General features: G+C 38.5%; 1 protein-coding gene across 1 annotated transcript in view; it reads left to right on the plus strand.

Annotated features, from left to right (window-relative positions):
• AGPS (alkylglycerone phosphate synthase) overlaps nt 1-18,623 on the plus strand; it is a 57,340-nt gene that overhangs the window by 16,103 nt on the left and 22,614 nt on the right. The window contains exons 4-12 of the mRNA XM_075093580.1: nt 2,970-3,090; nt 3,162-3,236; nt 4,899-4,970; nt 6,780-6,859; nt 8,756-8,836; nt 11,021-11,146; nt 13,206-13,314; nt 13,750-13,877; nt 16,429-16,480. Of these exons, the coding sequence (XP_074949681.1) occupies nt 2,970-3,090; nt 3,162-3,236; nt 4,899-4,970; nt 6,780-6,859; nt 8,756-8,836; nt 11,021-11,146; nt 13,206-13,314; nt 13,750-13,877; nt 16,429-16,480 (844 nt within the window). The remainder of the gene's footprint in view (nt 1-2,969; nt 3,091-3,161; nt 3,237-4,898; nt 4,971-6,779; nt 6,860-8,755; nt 8,837-11,020; nt 11,147-13,205; nt 13,315-13,749; nt 13,878-16,428; nt 16,481-18,623) is intronic.

Raw genomic sequence — 18,623 nt, forward strand, 5'->3', positions numbered from 1 at the left:
AGGTTATCAGAAATAGTCAACGTGGGTTCACCAAGGGAAAGCTCATGCTTGACTGACCTGATAGCCTTCTGTGATGGCTGGGTTGCCAAAGGGAGAGCAGTGGATGTTGTCTATCTTGACTACAGTAAGGCATTTGAGTCTCCCATAATATCGTCATAAGCAAGCTACGGAAATGTGGGTTGGGTGAGCGGACAGAGAACTGGCTCTACAACAGAACTCAGAGGGTCGTGATCAACAGAGCAGAGTCTAGATGGAGGCCTGTCACCAGTGGTATTCCCCAGGGGTCTGTGTTGGGTCCAGTCCTGTTCAACATATTCATCAATGACCTGGATGATGGGATAGGGTGTAACCTCAGCAAGTTCGCTGATGATACCAAGCTGGGAGGAGTGGCTGATATACCAGAGGGCTGTGCTGCCATCCAGAGAGACCTGGACAGGCTGGAGAGCTGGGCTGAGGGGAACCTGATGAAATTCAACAAGAGCAAGTACAAGGTCCTGTATCTGGGGAGGAACAACCCCATGCACCAGCACAAGTTAGTGGTTGACCCGCTGGAAAGCGACTCTGTTAAGGACCTGGGACTGCTGCTGGACAGCAAGTTGACCATGAACCAGCAATGTGCCCTTATGGCTAAGACCAACAGCATCCTGGGCTGCATAAAAAGGATTGTGGCCAGACCGAGACGTTATCCTCCCCCTCTACTCTGCCCTAGTGAGACTCCATTTGGAGTACTGTGTCCAGTTTTGGGCCCCCTAGTTTAAGAAGGACAGGGAACTACCTGAGCAAGTCCAGCAGAGAGCTACCAAGATGATCAGAGGACTGGAGCATCTTCCTTATGAGGAAAGGCTGAGAGACCTAGATTTCTTCAGCCTGGAGAGGAGAAGACTGAGGGGGGGATCTCATCAATATTTATAAATATCTGAAGGACAGGTGTCAAGAGGATGGGACTGGACTCCTTTCAATGACAGGCCAAGGGGCAATGGGCACAAGCTGGAACATGGAAAGTTCCACCTAAACATGAGGAAAAACTTCTTTCCTGTGAGGGTGACAGAGCAGTGGAACAGGCTGCCTAGGGAGGGTGTGGAGTCTCCTTCCCTGAAGACATCCAGAACCAGCCTGGATGTGGTCCTGTGCCCCCTGCTCTAGGTGTGCCTGCTCAAGCAGGGGGGTTGGACAAGGTGATCTCCAGAGGTCCCTTCCAACCCCTACCAATCTGTGATTCTGAAAAGTCCATTCCAGGAAAAAAAACTTGGATGGGTGGGTTTGCTTTTTTGTAGAAGACAAACTTCAGAAGGTGAAAAAAAAGCAAGTTCAGTTTTGCTGTTTTCTCTGCGTACTTGTCAAGAAGCATAGGCTAGGCTCCTCAAAGAAATGTCTAAGTTTCTTTGACTGTGTGGAATATCTTGCACAAAATACAAGATTGTGGTAGGGCTGTAAGCAAGCTCTTTATGGCATCATTAGGCAGCCCATAGTCTTTCTGATGGCTTGATAACAAAATTGCAAGAGTTGTTCTATTTGAGTTGAAGGTGATGTCGGTTAATTTGCCAGTAAGGTTTTCATGACAGAAGTTTGAAAGCACTGCACTATGTTTTAACTAATTTTTGTGCAACTCCTGATTTTTAAGTATATTTAAAATATGGAGCAGTGAAAAATTTTCACTTCTGTTCTTAAACTTGAGGGACTTCAATAACTAGAAATTATTCTTGACCAACGCTTTCATTCAAAGTAGAAATTGAAGTCCAGAAGTTCGTTTTTAGTTTTAAGACAAGCTTTATATCTCATTAACACCTTAATTAGAGGCCGTTAATGATAGAAAATATATTCCTTTGAAGAGGTTACCCATAGAAAAGTATAAATGAATTTACTGGCTCCTTTTTTAATCAGGGGAAAAAAGCCTGTTGGTTTTTTTTAAACCTTAAAGCCCTTAAAAGCATTACATTTAATGTCTACAAAGATTACCATTTTTTGGAACTGGGTCCTGTAAAGAATCCTCATTCTTTAAGTGGCTTTTAAAAGTCAACACATGAATTATGTTATGTGCTTAATATCTGAAGCGGACATTAGAGAAGAGAATTAAATGGCTAGGTCTGCACTTTGAGAAGCCATAAGAATACTATATAAGATGCCTGTCCTAAGGACCTGGATGAATGGGTTGCTAGAAAAACTTAAGCGGGGGTTTTCCGTCTGGACTTACGGAACCTTGTTTCAAGGCCTGTTGATAAGCCAAAATGTCTAGTGTAACTTTTGAAAGAAACTTTTTTCCAAGGTGTTACTCAGGACCTGTAGCTAGAGGCTTTCTGGATACACCAGCATGTTAGTGACTGAACATGGATTTTACAAAGCCTTTCTGATGTGTGACATCAACTTAAAGTATGCTGTTTATGTTAAATCAGCCAAACTTAGTTTTGCCTTGCTTCGGACTTCTGGTTAGGCTTTGGTCTGAGATGGATTTAATTTCTAGTATATGACAGGAGGAGGGGAATTGGGTTGGTGGAAACAGGGCTGTATATAGAAGAATTTGCGGAGTGGGTAGTTGCTTTAGTATGTATTTCTCTGTATTGGAGGAGGAATTTATATTCAGAAAGGAATTTTGACCTTCAGTCTTTACCCCTTTATCAACAGGAGAGTCTCTAGTTCTGTTCAGGCAGCTGTTTTTCTTGGATCTTGAAGCCTTTATAAAGGTATTTTGTTCAGTATGCACTCATAAGCTAGTACATTTCTTCAAATTTCTCAGGAGGAAAAAGGGCAAGATTGTGCTACTTAAATAAAGTCTCCTGTGTGCATGACTCAGCTGAGTACCAGGTAGGACAAGTGGGATCAGTGAATGAAGATGAGGAAGAGACCCAAATACCACTATTTAAGATCAGAAATACAGAGGTTATCAGTTAGTGTTAACCTGTGTTTCTTTCCGTTGTACGGAAATGCTGTAAGAGTGAACCTATCTTTAATAAACTTATTTTCATGTACTGTAGGCATCCTTAAATGTCAATGATGTACCTCCATCCATTGTAAATGAAGAATTTCTTCAGGATCTTAGAGCCACTAAAATCTCATATTCGCAGGATGCAGAAGATAGGGTATTCAGAGCTCATGGTAAGAGAACTTCATTTATGTAACTGCTGGTTTTGATGCTTCCTTGTTTGAACTTATTTTTTGTGTTTTAGGTCACTGCCTACATGAGATATTTGTACTCAGGGAAGGAATGTTTAAGCGAGTTCCTGATATAGTTGTATGGCCTGGTAAGTTTTAATTGTCTTATTCTCCCTTCTGATCTGGGAGGCCATTGTTTACTAAACTCCTGTGCTTTCTTGTCATGGGGAAGCTGTCTCTTGGTTCACTGACTTCACTTGTCTTTACAGAAACTGAAGGAATTTTCTCATGAATGGTAATCATGTACCACATCTGGATTGCAGGTTGTGCCTGTGAAATCCCATCATTTCATGGGGAAGTTAAATTTATTGTTAAATATAGCTGAAATTTCTGTTGACAGCTGAATTAATGGCTTAAGTAACAGTGTGATTTGAACTTGTATGTTCACCAAGAATAGCTGTCTAAATGGCAGTCTAAGTCTTTTTCTAAAGGAGTATACGATGGCAGAAGGGTAGTGAAATGTTTGTATTAAAGAACTTTGTCTTATGACATGCTGTACTTTAATTAAAAAATGTATAACACCTATAACTCCTATCAGAACACTTTACAAAGGATCACTGACTTAAAGAGCAGTGCAATCCGAGTACAGGCTAGGCCCCCTTTAAATGAAGCAATAGCTAATGCTGTTGTAGATGATACATAGTAGAAAATATGCTTGCTTCTGTCTAGTAGGATACAAATACTTAAACTGATAGACTTTATTTGCACACTTGTGTTGAACTTTCTACTTGAGTCATGTTTCTCTGGTCTGTGGGAACTGCTTTCCATGGACCATTCTTCAGTAGTGAACCAAAAAGTGATTTCATCTAAGTACCTGTCAATTTCTGTTCAGCTGTATGAATCCAACTCTTCCCTTACCTTTTGTAACTCTTTCTGATACTTTGGTAGCTGCACTGCATTAGAAACCCCAAAACTTGCTGATAGGAACTTAGCCTTAGCTCAGTTCTGCTTCCTTTATTTGGTGTAAAAAAATAACAGATGGGAAGCGTAAAAAGAGGCACTGTAGAATGCATCTCATGATTTGAGGAGAGATACTGACATGACAGCACCGGTGACTATGAACAGCACTTGCCACAGCTTCGTTTTGTGCAGCTCCAAAAGCAACTGAAATAAAATGATTGACTACCTTTGTTTGAAGCTGCTCTGTGTGGCAAGAGAAAAGTAGCGAGAGTTCGTAAGCCTATCTATTCAGTCCCGCTCTTTCTTTACTCATGTATGCACTGTATTTGATCTTTTTTTTGATCCTTTTCCTTGCCTGTGGATAAGCATTTCTGCTTCCCTCTTTGAGATACAGAATGTATTCTGAAAAAGTAAATTTCACCAGCAACTCTACTTTTGAAACTGAATGTCAGCCAGAAAGAAAAAGATGCTGTTCAGCTCTCAGAAGACTTACTTCTCACTTAAATTGGACAGCCTATTTTCAATAAAAGCTTTAAACTTTATCTGTTCTCCAAGATACCTAGATTAATTTTTAATGATTTGGTAGTTCATCTTGCCCTGAGAATTTTCAGGAGGTCTCAATCTATGAGTAGAGCAGGAGACTAAGGCTGTAGTTAGTTCTCCAGATGTAGAATTGTTTCAGGTCTGAACTTCACTTTGGAACTCTGACACTTGTGAGCCCAACTCTTATTTAGAGTGTGACTCTTTGAAATTACTTCCTTGCTGGTGTCAGAAAAGGACTGCTGCTTATTCAGACTGCAATAACAGTACTAAGCACAAATCCTCTTTTTTAACTGTTTGGATTTTTTTAGTTTGCCATGATGACGTAGTTAAGATTGTGGAATTAGCCTGCAAACACAACCTCTGCATAATACCATTTGGTGGTAAGTGTTACAAAATCTCAAATCTGTACCATCACTAGCGAAAATGTATTCTACTTCAATTCAACTTAAATACGTGATCTTAATAATATGTTGTAGCAATGATTGAATTGTTAGATTTTAAGTGCAGCCTTAATTTTTTGTGATTTTGAAGTATTAAAAGCTGCTATATTCCATTTAGTGGAAGTCATTAAAAGTATGTTAACACCTTGAAAATTGAATGTGCAAGAAGGGTAATCATATGAAGCTGAAATCTATCTCTGTGCTTTGGAAGTCTTTGAGGAAATAAGCCAAGAGATTCAAATATCTGCATTAGAGGTATCATGGTTTTGGATGTGTTACTTGTGCTCTGTTCCCACAAACATGTTTGAATTAGGGTTTCTTGTACTGTTGAAGCTCATAGTTCCAGGGAGGATTGTGGTCAGACACTGTACTGCAAAATCATTAACCACAATTCTAATTTCCTTTTAGACATTGTTCAGTTTGAAAGTTATAGTAGAGACTCTGGCAAGGGTTTTTCAGGAGATGTTCTAGGTACAGAGTACAGATAAAGGCCTATATCCTGGGTCATTCTCAGCCTAAAGAATTTCTGAAGGACTTCAAGTTTTTATTTGTGGATGCTTTCACCTCTAAGCCTGCTGAAGTAAAGTGGTGAGCTACCTTGTTTTGACTTAGAACTCAGAAAACATGGGATATTGGCTTTCATGAGCTCATTCTGTGGGAAGCTTTTTGTCAAGAAATCTTAATTCTGTGGGATAAATGTGTTTTATTTGGTACTTGCTTATGCTATAGGAGTATAGCCCCTGTAGGAAGGACATTTACTATTTGAGAAGATGAGTATGTCCCTTGAAGGTAATACCAAAATAATGGAGCTGTTTTCTCCCTAAAATGCTCTCACCCTTGCCAGATACATGTGGAGAGCTTTAAGACTGCTACAAGTCAGCTTTGGTACTAGTAAATTGGTACAGCTGAAAACAGCAATATTGACTCTCTCTTGTTCGTTGACCAGGATACAGAAAGATCTTCAGATTGTTTTCCAAGTCTGTTTATACTGAACTGTGGTCAACTTCTGGAGTTATTACTATAGGGTATTAAAGGAAAATGCCACCTTTCCTATCATTGGAAACAAAGGTGATGGGCTTTACTGCTCTTGAAGTGTTTTATTAGTTGTCACTGCCTTTGTACTTGCCATTGATTGTTCTTCTGGTAGTTTGCTGCGGATCTCTCTAGCATCCTAGTCTCTCTTTTCCTGTGGCTTTTGTAGTCTTTGAGAAGCCAAAGGCTTCTTGGAGACTGTTCTGCGACATCCTATAAAGATATATTAGAAACCTCCAGAGAAATCTGACAATTGGTTTTGCCCATTTTTTTTTTTTATATTTATACCCTTTCAGTTCCTTTCTTGCTTTCAGGTAAGTATTGCATTCCTGTATTAAGTCAACATCTTAAGCCAGCTTTCTAAGCATAGTGGCTTCCATAGTGATCTCAAAAGAATATATAGAAACCACAGCTGTCTTTCTTGGATGGCATTCTTATTTCTTATCCTTTGTTTTAAAACACTATTCTGGACTTAACAGAAGCAGCTGAGATGGCCACAGAACTTCATGGTTTGTTACCATGTGCTGTTACAGCATTGCCAGCTCCAACGCTGGCATGATTTTTGTGAAACCTTGTTTGGGAGAAGACACAGCCTTAAAAGGCTAATCACTTCAGTGATCTTTAAGTTGACTTTTAGAAAGGAGGAAGAGAGGGATGGTATGTGAAGTAAAACTACCTGAGAATTTTATGGTCACAATGTCACTCCCATATTTGCAGGAGGGACGAGTGTGTCTAGTGCCCTTGAATGTCCTGAAGAAGAAAAAAGAACAATTGTCTCACTGGATACATCACAAATGGTATGTGTCTCTCAATTTTTTGTATTATTAACCTATGGTTACTTTGATTGGTGATCACTAGAATGATCCTCCTTTCTTTGCAAGAATAAAGTAGGGATGGAAGTATCAATCTGTACCATGCATGGTTAAAATGGTACTCCTTCAGCACAAGTGGTATTTTGCTGACATTAGCCCTGTACTACTTCATATGACCTGTACGTATTTAATAAGAACAGTGATTTTTTTCTTATAGCAGCTTTAAGGGAAAATCGGAGGAAGCTACTATTCTATATTGAAACTTGTATCTGAGGTTAAATGAAATGCTAGGAAGAAGTTATTGCAGATTTCACTAGTTTTTGTAGACTTAAAAATACTTAAAGCAAAGGTTGGTAAGGTGACCTAATATCTATAAATCAACTTGAAGGATCAACTTGAAAGAAAACAACCTAGATTTTTGTGTAGATAGCATCTTGAGAATGTGAAGTTCATAGCTTTATGGCAGTCTAGAAGTTAAGTTCTGTGAAGTCTGGCTACAAAGTGCTCCTTTCTGCAAAGGTGGTAGCTGCATATTGAAGGAAGCTCTTCGTGTCTTTATACAGAGTGAAACCCAAAGAGTACGATACTGACTCAGGCCTTCATCTGAGCTCACTTCATAGCCCACAGCTTTGACTTCTTTCTGGTTTGGGTGTAGGAAAGCAATGTAGTTAACTCATCATCATGCTTTTGTGTCAGCTAGGTATGTAAGTGTACACCAAGTCAGAAAATAGTCATTGAAGACACATGAAAGTGGTCAGCCAGCCAATTCTTGTAATCATTAATGAGGAGGGAAAATAAAGAAATGAAGGTGCAAAGAAACATAGTTAGAGTTGAAGCCTGGATGTCTCAGAGCAGTTAAGATGATTGGCTAAGCTTTACTATTTTAATAGACACTTAATGGTTACCTTCATCTTATATATAGGGTCTATATTACATAAAAACTGATTTACGTAAGCACCTTAGATCAGTTAAGCAATTCGTGTTGAAACTTAAGCTGTCTCAAAGGAGCTCAAATAGCTGGCTTTGAATGATTAGTTAGCCCAGATGTTGAGGGGAGACAACCATGTTAAAGCATAGTTTATTGGACTACAAGTTGTCTACATTTCTGTCACCTGAAAAATCAAGGTAAAGGGGAGTCAGAGCTGTTCTTCTATATAATATTAATACCCAATTATAGAAGTACACCAGAAGTGTATGTAAGAATGAAGAGTGGAAGCTGAAGCTTCTGTGATGTACTTACTATAAACAATGCTAAAACCATATTTAAATTTCTTTCACGTGGATTGTCCTCATTGACAATCATGCTTAGTGCACCATGTGGCTTGCAGTGTTTACTACTTTTTCCTATTTAGTGGAATATATTGATGGGACAGGGAGTGTCTCACCAGCCAAAATCCTTCCAAGTATCTTAAATTTCTGAAGTACATACATACTCTGACATCCTGTACTACATCTTGCTTCTAGCCTGTGTCAAAATCCAGGAGCTGAACTGGAATAACTGAAGTCTATTTAACCCATGGAGTATGTTTAAGAATACTTTTCTTGGAGTATACTTAATGTCCACATAGATTCAGGAATATCACTGTATTCTTTAACTTCTGTAAGAGTTTTGACATAATTCTTTCTGGCTTTCCTGCCTCGTTCCTGTAAACATTCCTAGTATAAATTGACTAGTAAGTATGTTACTCTTATAGTGGCGACTTCATAAATTGTAACCTGTTTTGTAGCTGTCAGAGTGTGGGGTCTCAGCTTCCACTGCTGTAATAACTGGAGTTGTATTAACAGTAAACTGTATGACCAAGCATGTTGATCCTATAGCATTGGAGATGGAAAGAAAAAATCTTAAACAGTGATACTTAGTTCTGACTGGCTTTTCAACAGAATCGGATTCTCTGGATAGATGAGAAAAACTTAACAGCATGTGTGGAAGCCGGCATTGTCGGGCAAGATCTGGAAAAACAGGTATTTTTAACTTGTCAAGCATCTAGTATTTGTCCATATTCTTAGCTGATCCTCATATCTTGTCTAAATCATTGAATTCTAGCTCAATTCTTGTGTGTTTTCATGCACACTGTCATAAGCATTATATGCATGGCTATGAACCGTATCACATTAAAAACTGTATTTGTTGAACATCTTAAATTGTTGTCTTTTTATCTCTAGCCACAAAATGCAGTTACAGTAAGAAGTTGACAATTCATAGGATGTAATGCTCTACTTTGTTTCAGACCTTAGATAAACCCTTGTGGTTGCAAGGCATGATGGCTTGGTACCAGTTACCAGGAAGAGTTCAAATTGTGTTGTGATGCGTGTTTTAGCCATTTTGGCCAGAGGTAGTTTCCTCAAAAAGGTCAAAGCATATAACAGATTTGTTGTTGTTCCTGTTGCTTAAGGCCAGCTACAGAGGAGTAGCAGAAAGGATGGAGGGTTGCCCAAAACAAGAGGCAAGTGGAAGACTAGATCACCTTCATTTCTAAGTGACCTCTAGTGCTTTTAATTGCAGTTTATTAGATGAGCCACAGCACCCTTCCTAGGGTCTTTCTCCTCTATAATCAAGTTGTGGATGTGTGTTGCTATTCTTCAGGCTCTGCAGTTCTGCTTATTTAAAAAAAAATATTCTAGGACTTGTTTGACAGCTAAACATTGTCTGAACTTCTCTTGGTGCCTAAATGCACTTTATAAATATGTGGAGGCTGTACGTGGGGCATTCAAAATCAATGTAAACTTCACACATTTGTGTGTCTTAGTGACTCTAGTGTGATTAAGACACTTCTGTGGGACGAGAACTCAGATATTAGTGGGCTCTATAGAGAAATGTCAAGTTACTTTTTTTTGTCAGAACAGACTATGGAATAATAGTTGTTAGATGAGGACTAAAGGTAACAAAAAGATATTGAAGATAGAACAATATTTGATATTCTTTTTTGTAATAAGCATTATCAGATAGTGATTCTATAGGAGAAGCTAGTACATGCTCGTGTTTTCTGGGTGAGGTTGTCTGTTGCATCTGCAAAGTACATAGCATAATCCCTCTCCTCTCCCATAAGGGCTCTTGGTACATATACTGTTCATACAGCAGGATTCAAGGAGTACAGATGAAGTGCTCTGCACACGTACAGTCAGTTATAAGTTCTCAAAAGCATGGTTTTCTGCTGTGCTTGTGCTTATACAACTTGTAGAAATTGTTAAGTTGTGACTGAAGCAAATTTTTTGTCATCTTGGGGAATGAGGAGGGTGCAGGCTCCAACCCTTCATTAATATGAGAAGTAAGCATATAAAGCCACAAGCTCCTCTGGCATGAGATGACCATGGGCTAGATGAATCACCATAGGCATTACATAGAAGTGACTTTCGATCATTTAAGTTAGTACTACTTTGTACAACATAGTTAATAATCCACATCATGTGGTATACTTAAATACCTATGTCGAACTGGATTGTTATCAGTTGGTCAGTGCAAATTGATCATCTCATATGCACTAACACAGTTATCACTTAATGTGAGACTGTTGGGTCTTTAATTCTTCCTGTCTGACAGCTTTGGTGTTGCGATTCTGAGGGCATCCAATCAACCTCAGGTGCTGTGCAGATGGCAAAGCCAAGCTAATACAGAAAAATGAGAAACAAGTGACTACTTAATGTACAGGAATGCGTGATCTGCATAACAAATAGTTGACAGGGTTGCATACAGGAAGCCTAACCAGATGGCTGTATATTAAAACACATCACTCCTTGAGAGAATTAAGTACAGGCAATTTGCTCACACTTTCTGCAGACCTGCTGTATATCACATTAGGATGGAAAGAACAAGAGATTAAGTGCTTTATTGGTAGCATTTGTGCAAAGTTGGCAGTTACTTAGTTATAATTTTTTTCTATATGTATTTGAATTTGTACCTTCTTAGAAACAATAGAAGTCTTAGTTCTAAAATATGGCGGAGGATTATTACAGGTTGATATGTAGCACAGCATCTGCAGAGTAAAAGTAGAATCCATTTGTATTTCATTTACATGTCAAAGACAACTTGTGCCTGAATAAATAGATATGTGGTCAGGATACTACTTTTGAAAAAGAGAAACCTAGAATACTGAGATTTGGAGTACTAAGGAAATGTAGGCTCTAGAATGTGCTTTTTCCTTTCTTTAGCTTGCTGAAAGCGGCTTCTGTACAGGCCATGAACCAGATTCCATGGAGTTCAGTTCACTAGGAGGATGGGTAGCAACACGAGCATCAGGCATGAAAAAAAACATCTATGGAAACATTGAAGATCTGGTAAATAGTTCTAATGCTTTTTCCAATTATTCTGTTTAGAGGTTTGACTCTTATGACTCACAGTGAGAGGGAAAAGGGATTGTAAATTACGGTTCTCATAAGTGATACAGTTTTGGCATGAAATCTTGACTGAAATGCTTGTTTGCTTTTGGTATTGGTACTAATCATCCTTATCACTGATCTAAAAGTCAGTTTCATTTTGGTACTCACTGGCTAGCTTAAGCAATTGTTACCGTGTCCTGACTCTGCCTTCTTTCACTGTTTTGTGCTATTAATCTAATGTAATCCTGTGAAGCTTTCAGGGTGATTCCAAGAGGCCCATGTTCTTGCCTCTGTTGTGCATTCCTGAAGTTGTCTAGTTGGGTAATCTAAATCTGACAGTAAGCTAGGTCTTTCCACGTTCCTACCTCCCTCTAGGCTAGTAGTTTTTTCAAAACAGTGGGCAGATCTAATTGACCACGTGAATGCACAATGGTGAAGTCTAATGCCACCATATGGGCTGTAGGAACCCTGAGGAAGAAAGCAATGGACTGGGAATGGCAGTAGAATACTCTTGAATCTGTTTTTTAAGCATTAAAATGATTCATCTTTATATTAGCCCAGGTAACTGTTTTTTAAAGCGTAATTCTTGATTTAAAAATCTACTGTTTCTGTTGTAACAAATATATTGAATATATTGAAGTTAAATCATCACTGTTCAGACTTTGCCTGCCTTTTTGCTTCAAGCTTCTGCCTTTCTTTTGTAGTTTGTACAATAGTTCTTCCACGCATGTGGGTTTTTCCCTCTTTCCGGTAGCACACTCTAGGTAATGTATCCCTGTCACCTCAGGCTTTTTCATTAGCTCATAGTTCAGACATGTTTGTCCTGCGCACAGATGTGACACTTTACTATCAGTGTCTGAGCTTGGCAGGAACTACACACAGTTTTTATTCGGTAAGTCTATCTGAACTAAAACTACTAGCACATACAAAGTGTTGTCTGTCCCCTGCTGCCTGAAGTGTTACTGAATGGTATAGTTTTGCTTGTACTGGGAGATGTAAAGCAGAAGGCTTTTCTACCATGGAAGCATAACTTCAGGCTAAAACAGCTTCTGAAATTTTCATTAGGAGAAGATAGGACTGAAAATTGATTCAGAACAGTTAATGAGTTTCAAAAAGCCACAGTGAGAAAGTTTCAGGGAAGTGTTTACCTTCTGAGGAAACTTTATACCTAGAAAAGTTGTGTTATACAAACTGCCTAAAACTAACTTATTACAGAATCAACAGTTCATAAAATGCATATAATGAAATTCTTGAAAAACTTGGAAGGATGAAAATTACCTAGCTACCTGTTTTTGAAAGTTTTAAAGTCATTAGTTGTAAATTTGCTTCATTTAGAGGCTTCGCTAAAAAACCCAAACCCCACACCTCCTTGGTATAAAATAATTGAATAAAGGAATAAAAAAAGAAATCTGTGTTCTGTATTGCAGGTGTATTAATAAAGTTGGAAACAATGCTGAAAAACATTTAGAAAAACCCAACATTCTAGCCTTACATATGTATCAGTCTTATGGCAGACTTAATATTGATAATCTGTTTCAAAGCTTACTTCTGTCTTTCTTCCTAATACAAATATTTCTGTAGCAACTGATGACTGAATTGTATTAGCTTTATCAAGCAGCAGTTTTAAAGTAAAAACTTAAGCAAGATGTAAACCCTCACTTTTTTATCTGAAGTTCTGTGTATACTATATATATTCTGGATTAAAATCCTAGTACTCAAAGTACTGTTTACACTGAGAAACAAAACAGTTGTAACTGGTACTGTCTGCTTGTAGCCAACAGCTGATTTGGTTTGGCATAGAAATGGAAAAAATTTGTGTGGGCAAACCATGCTGTGTTAGAAATAATTGTGGGGAACAGTCCTCAGGTTATCCCAAAAGTTCTTGGGCCTGCCTACAGTATGTCAAAAGTTTACAAAGCTGAACTTTATCAAGCTTAATATATATTTTGTAGAAAATATCATATAAAGATCTGTGCTTAATGCTAGTATTTATAGTCATTGCATCTCATTTAAACAGGTGATTCATATAAAAATGGTAACTCCTAGAGGAATAGTAGAAAAAAACTGTCAAGTACCTCGCATGTCAACGGGACCTGATATCCATCACTTCATTATGGGATCTGAAGGTATAAACACAGTAGTTTCACATAGCTGCATCTTAATTCAGCTTCTCTAATGGCTTGATGATTTGAGCATCTTTAATACTGTGGCTTCCAGTGTCTCTATGGGTAGCATTATGCCTGCATGAATTTCTTGTGTTAGGATAATACATTGAGACCTTAATTAGGGCTGAAGTTTTTAAGCAACTCTGAACAGTGCTTAAAACAGGTCTGTGGAGTTAGTCTACAAGTCTAGTAACAAATGTAATGATTTAGAAGGTATCATGTAAGAATTCGCCATGTAAATAGTCAGGAATAAATTGCCTACTATTGCAATACGATTTTTTGGGATTTCTGATTTGTGTTAACTTACAGCATCCTGGTACACAGTGGTTAAGGTGTGAGTAACTTGCAAGGAGTACATCTTGCAATGCTTTACTCAGTTTTTCTTTCTTCCTGAAGGAACTCTTGGAGTGGTTACTGAAGTTACGATAAAGATTCGCCCAGTCCCTGAATACCAGAAGTATGGCTCTGTAGTCTTCCCCAACTTTGAACGAGGGGTGGCCTGCTTAAGGGAAGTGGCAAAGCAGGTAAAGAAAAGCTGCATGTTGACTTCACTCAAGAACAGATTCTAGCACTATGGATGTGCTGATGCTCTAGTATTTCTGGCAATTAATAATCAAAGATTTGAGATAATATGAACCTCTAAGTGTATATGGTCCATAAAGCTTTTGGCAGTGATTCCAAAAGTGAGGATTGAACGTGGTCTGAATTTGCTCAATGTTCTGAGCCAAATTGTGGATGTGCCTTCTGATGGCTTTTTTCAGTGGGAATTATTTGCATATCTCAGCACAGAAAGTTTGGTTTTGCACCTCCTTCAATGGAGAGCTTTGTCCTGGGATTAATTCAGGACTATGTAAAAGGGACCAGTAACAGAGTTACAGAATACAAGTAGAGACAGTTGAATTTATGGCTCTGAAGTGACAAAGGAACAAAAGTCATGCAATGGAAGAATATGGCCTGTGTTTAGAAAACACCTCCTGAAGCACAGTAATGTGTTCAGGTGAGCTGGATATTTTGAGGTGGAATTGTGCTTACACTGTAGTATTTAAATAGAGCCTCTGAATAGTGTGGTTAGATGGTTTCAGGTAGCAAAACTCAGACATGGGTATCCAAATTGTGAAATGCTTTTCCTCGTGGCTATGCCTCCGAGCAAACTGTACACTGGCTAGCCTCTTTCTTCACAAAATTAGGCTAACTTTTCTTTGTTCTGTGCAAAAAGTATTGAATAATTTGTGAATGGTGTAAGATACCCTGAATTGGGGAAGTAATTTCACAAATGTTTTAATTAATGCCAGGCTAAACACAGCTTTACATTTTTTCCAGTGATTGGTATAAAATAATGACTTAATGTTCCAAGTCAGATGTTCAAACTGGTATGTGAATGACGTGTACATGCTAGTCAGCAGCACTTGCCAGTTCTTCAGCTGTGCTTCTACTCCTAGTGCTTGTTCTTCCTGTAAAAGGTACCTAAGCAGACTGTTTGGGAGTGCTTAATCGTATGACTGATCAACACTTTAAGTCAATTAAGGAACTAGTGTCTTTTCCCTAGCTATGGGCTTAGTTAGAAGAGGGAAAAAGCTGCTATTAGCCGTTTCTAAGCTTGTTGCTGCTGCTGTTTCATTGCTTATTTGAGCCTGAACTACTTGTTCCTCTCTTCTGTTGCTGCTCACATCAATCTTGGTTGTAATTACAATGATTGCTATCTGAAAAGCTGTTTCTTGTCGGAACTGGTCTACTTTTAATGTAAGAATAACAAAGCCGCACGTGGGTTGGTCTCATTTAAAACTCCTCATCCAGCTTTCTTCTGTCAACCTGTCTGCTGAGCCATCTTAGTTTTTCTTTATGTTCCTTCTACCTATCATGTGACCAAATATGTACTAATGATATGATGGAGGGTGAACATGACAAAACAAGTGATAGAGGAGTACTTCCGTATCCATGCGATTAGATGAAGACTAGCCTAAAATTCAGGCTTTGTCATATTCCTCTGGCCATATGTTTCGGTATGACTGGATGTGGCCATTGCAGATTACATGATGTAGGCATATGTATGACTGAAGGCAGCTATTCTTACTGGTTTTCAGATTTCTGTACAGTGCAGAATCTAGATTGGACCGAGATACGGATTTTAATTGCAGCCTGATGGTAGACCATTAGTGTACTGTGTCTGGCTGGAATGGAGTTAATTTGCTTCATAGCAGCCCATGTGGTGGTATGTCTTGTACTTGTGACCTGAACAATGTTAACACCGTTTTAGCCATTGCTGAACACTGTGTGTACACACTGTCAAGACTTTCTGCTTCTCACTGTCCTCCCACCAGCAAGTATGACACCAGAGTGTGGACAAGAAGCTGGGAGGGAATGCAGTTGGGACAGCTGACCTAAACTGACCAAAGGGATATTTCATACCATATAATATCATGGCCAGAAATAAAACCAGAGGGGGGACTTTTCTAGGGGTTGCCATTGCTTGAGGACTGGCTGGATACTGGTCAGCTGGTGGTAACAGGTTGCTCTTGCATCACTACTTGGTGGGTTTTTTCCCCATCTTGCTTATCAAGCTGTCTTAATCTCAACCCATGAGTTTTCCCACTTTTGCCCTTTGGATTTTCTCCGCCATCCCACTGTGGGGGAGTGAGTGAGCAGCTGTGTAGTTCTGCCTACCAGGGTTAACACACAGTAATTAGACTGTTCAGTGGCTTTGGAATGTATGTGTATCTTTGATTACATAGCAACGCAAGCTTGATATTCTTAAGCATGATATCTTTAGTGCATATGGCAACTTAGAAAAACACTCAGTACTCGAAGGCCAAAGATCTTTGGACTATTCCTGTGTTGGCTTGAGGTTAAACTGGAAATTCTCAATGCACTGTATCTAGACATACCTAATAGATGTTGCTATTCAAGTGAAAAGAAGCTTATAGTCACCCGTTTTCAATGATGATGATGGTCTCTGATACCAGTGTGCTTTCTTGTATGCTATTTTTAAATTAAAATTTGTTTTTCATTAATTTCAGCAAAACTGTACATAATCTTTTTATTCTTCCTTCCTCTCATTCTTCTAACTTTGTCCCCAAGAGATGTGCTCCTGCATCAATTCGCCTTGTCGACAATGCTCAGTTTCAGTTTGGTAAGTATGTAGATCTTCTTGGACAAATATCTGTTTCCAAGGGTTTTGATTTTTAGTAAGCTTACATCTGTTTTAGGTGGTAATTCTTCTGCACACAACTAGACAAAGAAAGCAATGAACCCAAAGTCCAGACTCCAGATAGTGCCATAATGTGTACTTCCAGGAACACAAAGCTGTCTGTTTTTCAGAAAACAGTCTCAACTATAACAGTCACTAGAGAGCCATGCTCTGCATATAAGTACATAAGACTTTTTTGTTACCTGGAGCAAAAATCTGGAGGCACTTCCTCTATTTAGCTGTGAAGGAGTAGAGATTATAGTTTTGTAATATAGTACTTGAAACACTTTCTTACTAAAAGTACTAGTGACAAGTTGGGTATGAAAAAAATCATCAGAATGTAGGCACCTTACTTTGAAGGTAAGTTGGTTGAGTCCTTTAAATTGCATAAAAGCATCACAAGTGGTATACAGATTCCTTATAAGTAGCGGTTTTTTTGAAAATACTCTGTCAATGATTGTTTGGGTAGGAGAGAGGCAATGATATGCTTGTCCAAAGTGAGCTATTTTTAAAAGAAGCTCAGATGTAATAAATGCCATAACTGTATCCAAATAGAACTAAGCTGTAGACTTTAAGTATAGAAAGTCAATGAAGCTACTAGAAGATTACTGAACACAGAGGTTTTGTGAATTTTCAGCTAGTTCAAACACCTAAACAGAACAATGTCAGGCACGCAGAGCAGTCATTTTTGAGCACTTAGCGAAACTGTCATTTTAAACTGGAAAAAATTTGGCAAAAGATGTCTTCTGACTTAAGATGCTCCTGAGGAGAACCTAAAGTTCCACAACCCAAAAAGCTAATACTTTACAGAACTTGAGGGTCTTGCTGAGACCATGCTATTTTGATTGTACCCAGAAGATCAAAATGTGAAGTTTGACTGACCTTGAAAACCTATATTTTAATAGCACTTGAACAAGTCAGAATATCTGAAATTTCATTTGGACAGAAGCCTCAGTGATGAATCTTGACTTCAGCTGCCATTAATGTGATGGTGTTGAGTTGAACTTTGGCTTTCAAATCAAGGAAATCAGGATCTGTATGACCTGAGAGCCCAGCAAGCCTTGCTCCTTGTTTTGGTGACTCTTTTGTGTTATAATGTTTCTCTGACTTGTACAACAGAAAGCAGATGCATTTTTCTTTTTTAATTGGCAAGAAGTTTGACCAGTTACAAGCTTTAAACCCAACACTGAACAAATAATTCTTCTACTTTTTAGCTTTGATCTGAGGCTGCAGCTTATGGTGACCTACAAAACATAGGTTGAGATGTATCAATATAGATTTTTCTTGTGGTCTTATTAAGTAGGTTTAAATACAATAGTTTTTACAGATTGTGGTTTAATAAATTCATGACCTTTCATCTTTTTGCTTTTTTTGTGTGCTTGCTTAGGTATGCTTGGAGGTGTACTCCTTGGGGTTTATTCATATCTGCAGGGAGGGTCCCTCTTTACTGAGGAGGGAAGGAGACTAATCAGTTGCTGAAGTTCGTGCTGTATTCAGGAGGAAATACTTTGTAAAGTATTTTAGAAGGAAGTAGCATGTAAATGGTGCATAACTTTTTTATGAATTGGGCTCACAGCATGTAGGCCAGATGCAAGACTGTTAAAGTGAAACAATAATGGGAGTTCAGAAGTTGCTTGTGACTGAAAACAATGGAACAAACAGTAAAAGACTTTCATCTCAATTAAACCCAGTCCTGAGGCAGAGATGTTAATTTAACAAACTCCAAGACACCATTTATATATCCTGGTAATTTTAGTTCCCCGTATGTGATTAAGGAAGCAATTACTAGCTTTATGTAGAAAATTTTGCACAAATGACATAACCGTTAAGGAAAAAATTGCTTAACTCCTAACTTGCACTGTTTTGGCTACTGGTTTCTGTGGTTTTGGCAGAACTTTAAGAAAGGTCACTGATTTTGCTTAGTTTTGTAGTGTAAAAACTAATGAAGTGCCCTCTTAATATTTCCCATGTACCATATACTTGTGAAGATATAAACTAGGGCAGCCTTAGTGTCACATGGAACACTTGTGCACAGTTGTATATATGCCTTTAAAAAAAATTAACATAAACCTTTTCCTAAATCTTC

This window comes from Phalacrocorax aristotelis, chromosome 5 (assembly GCF_949628215.1).
Source record: "Phalacrocorax aristotelis chromosome 5, bGulAri2.1, whole genome shotgun sequence".
NCBI lineage: Eukaryota > Metazoa > Chordata > Aves > Suliformes > Phalacrocoracidae > Phalacrocorax > Phalacrocorax aristotelis.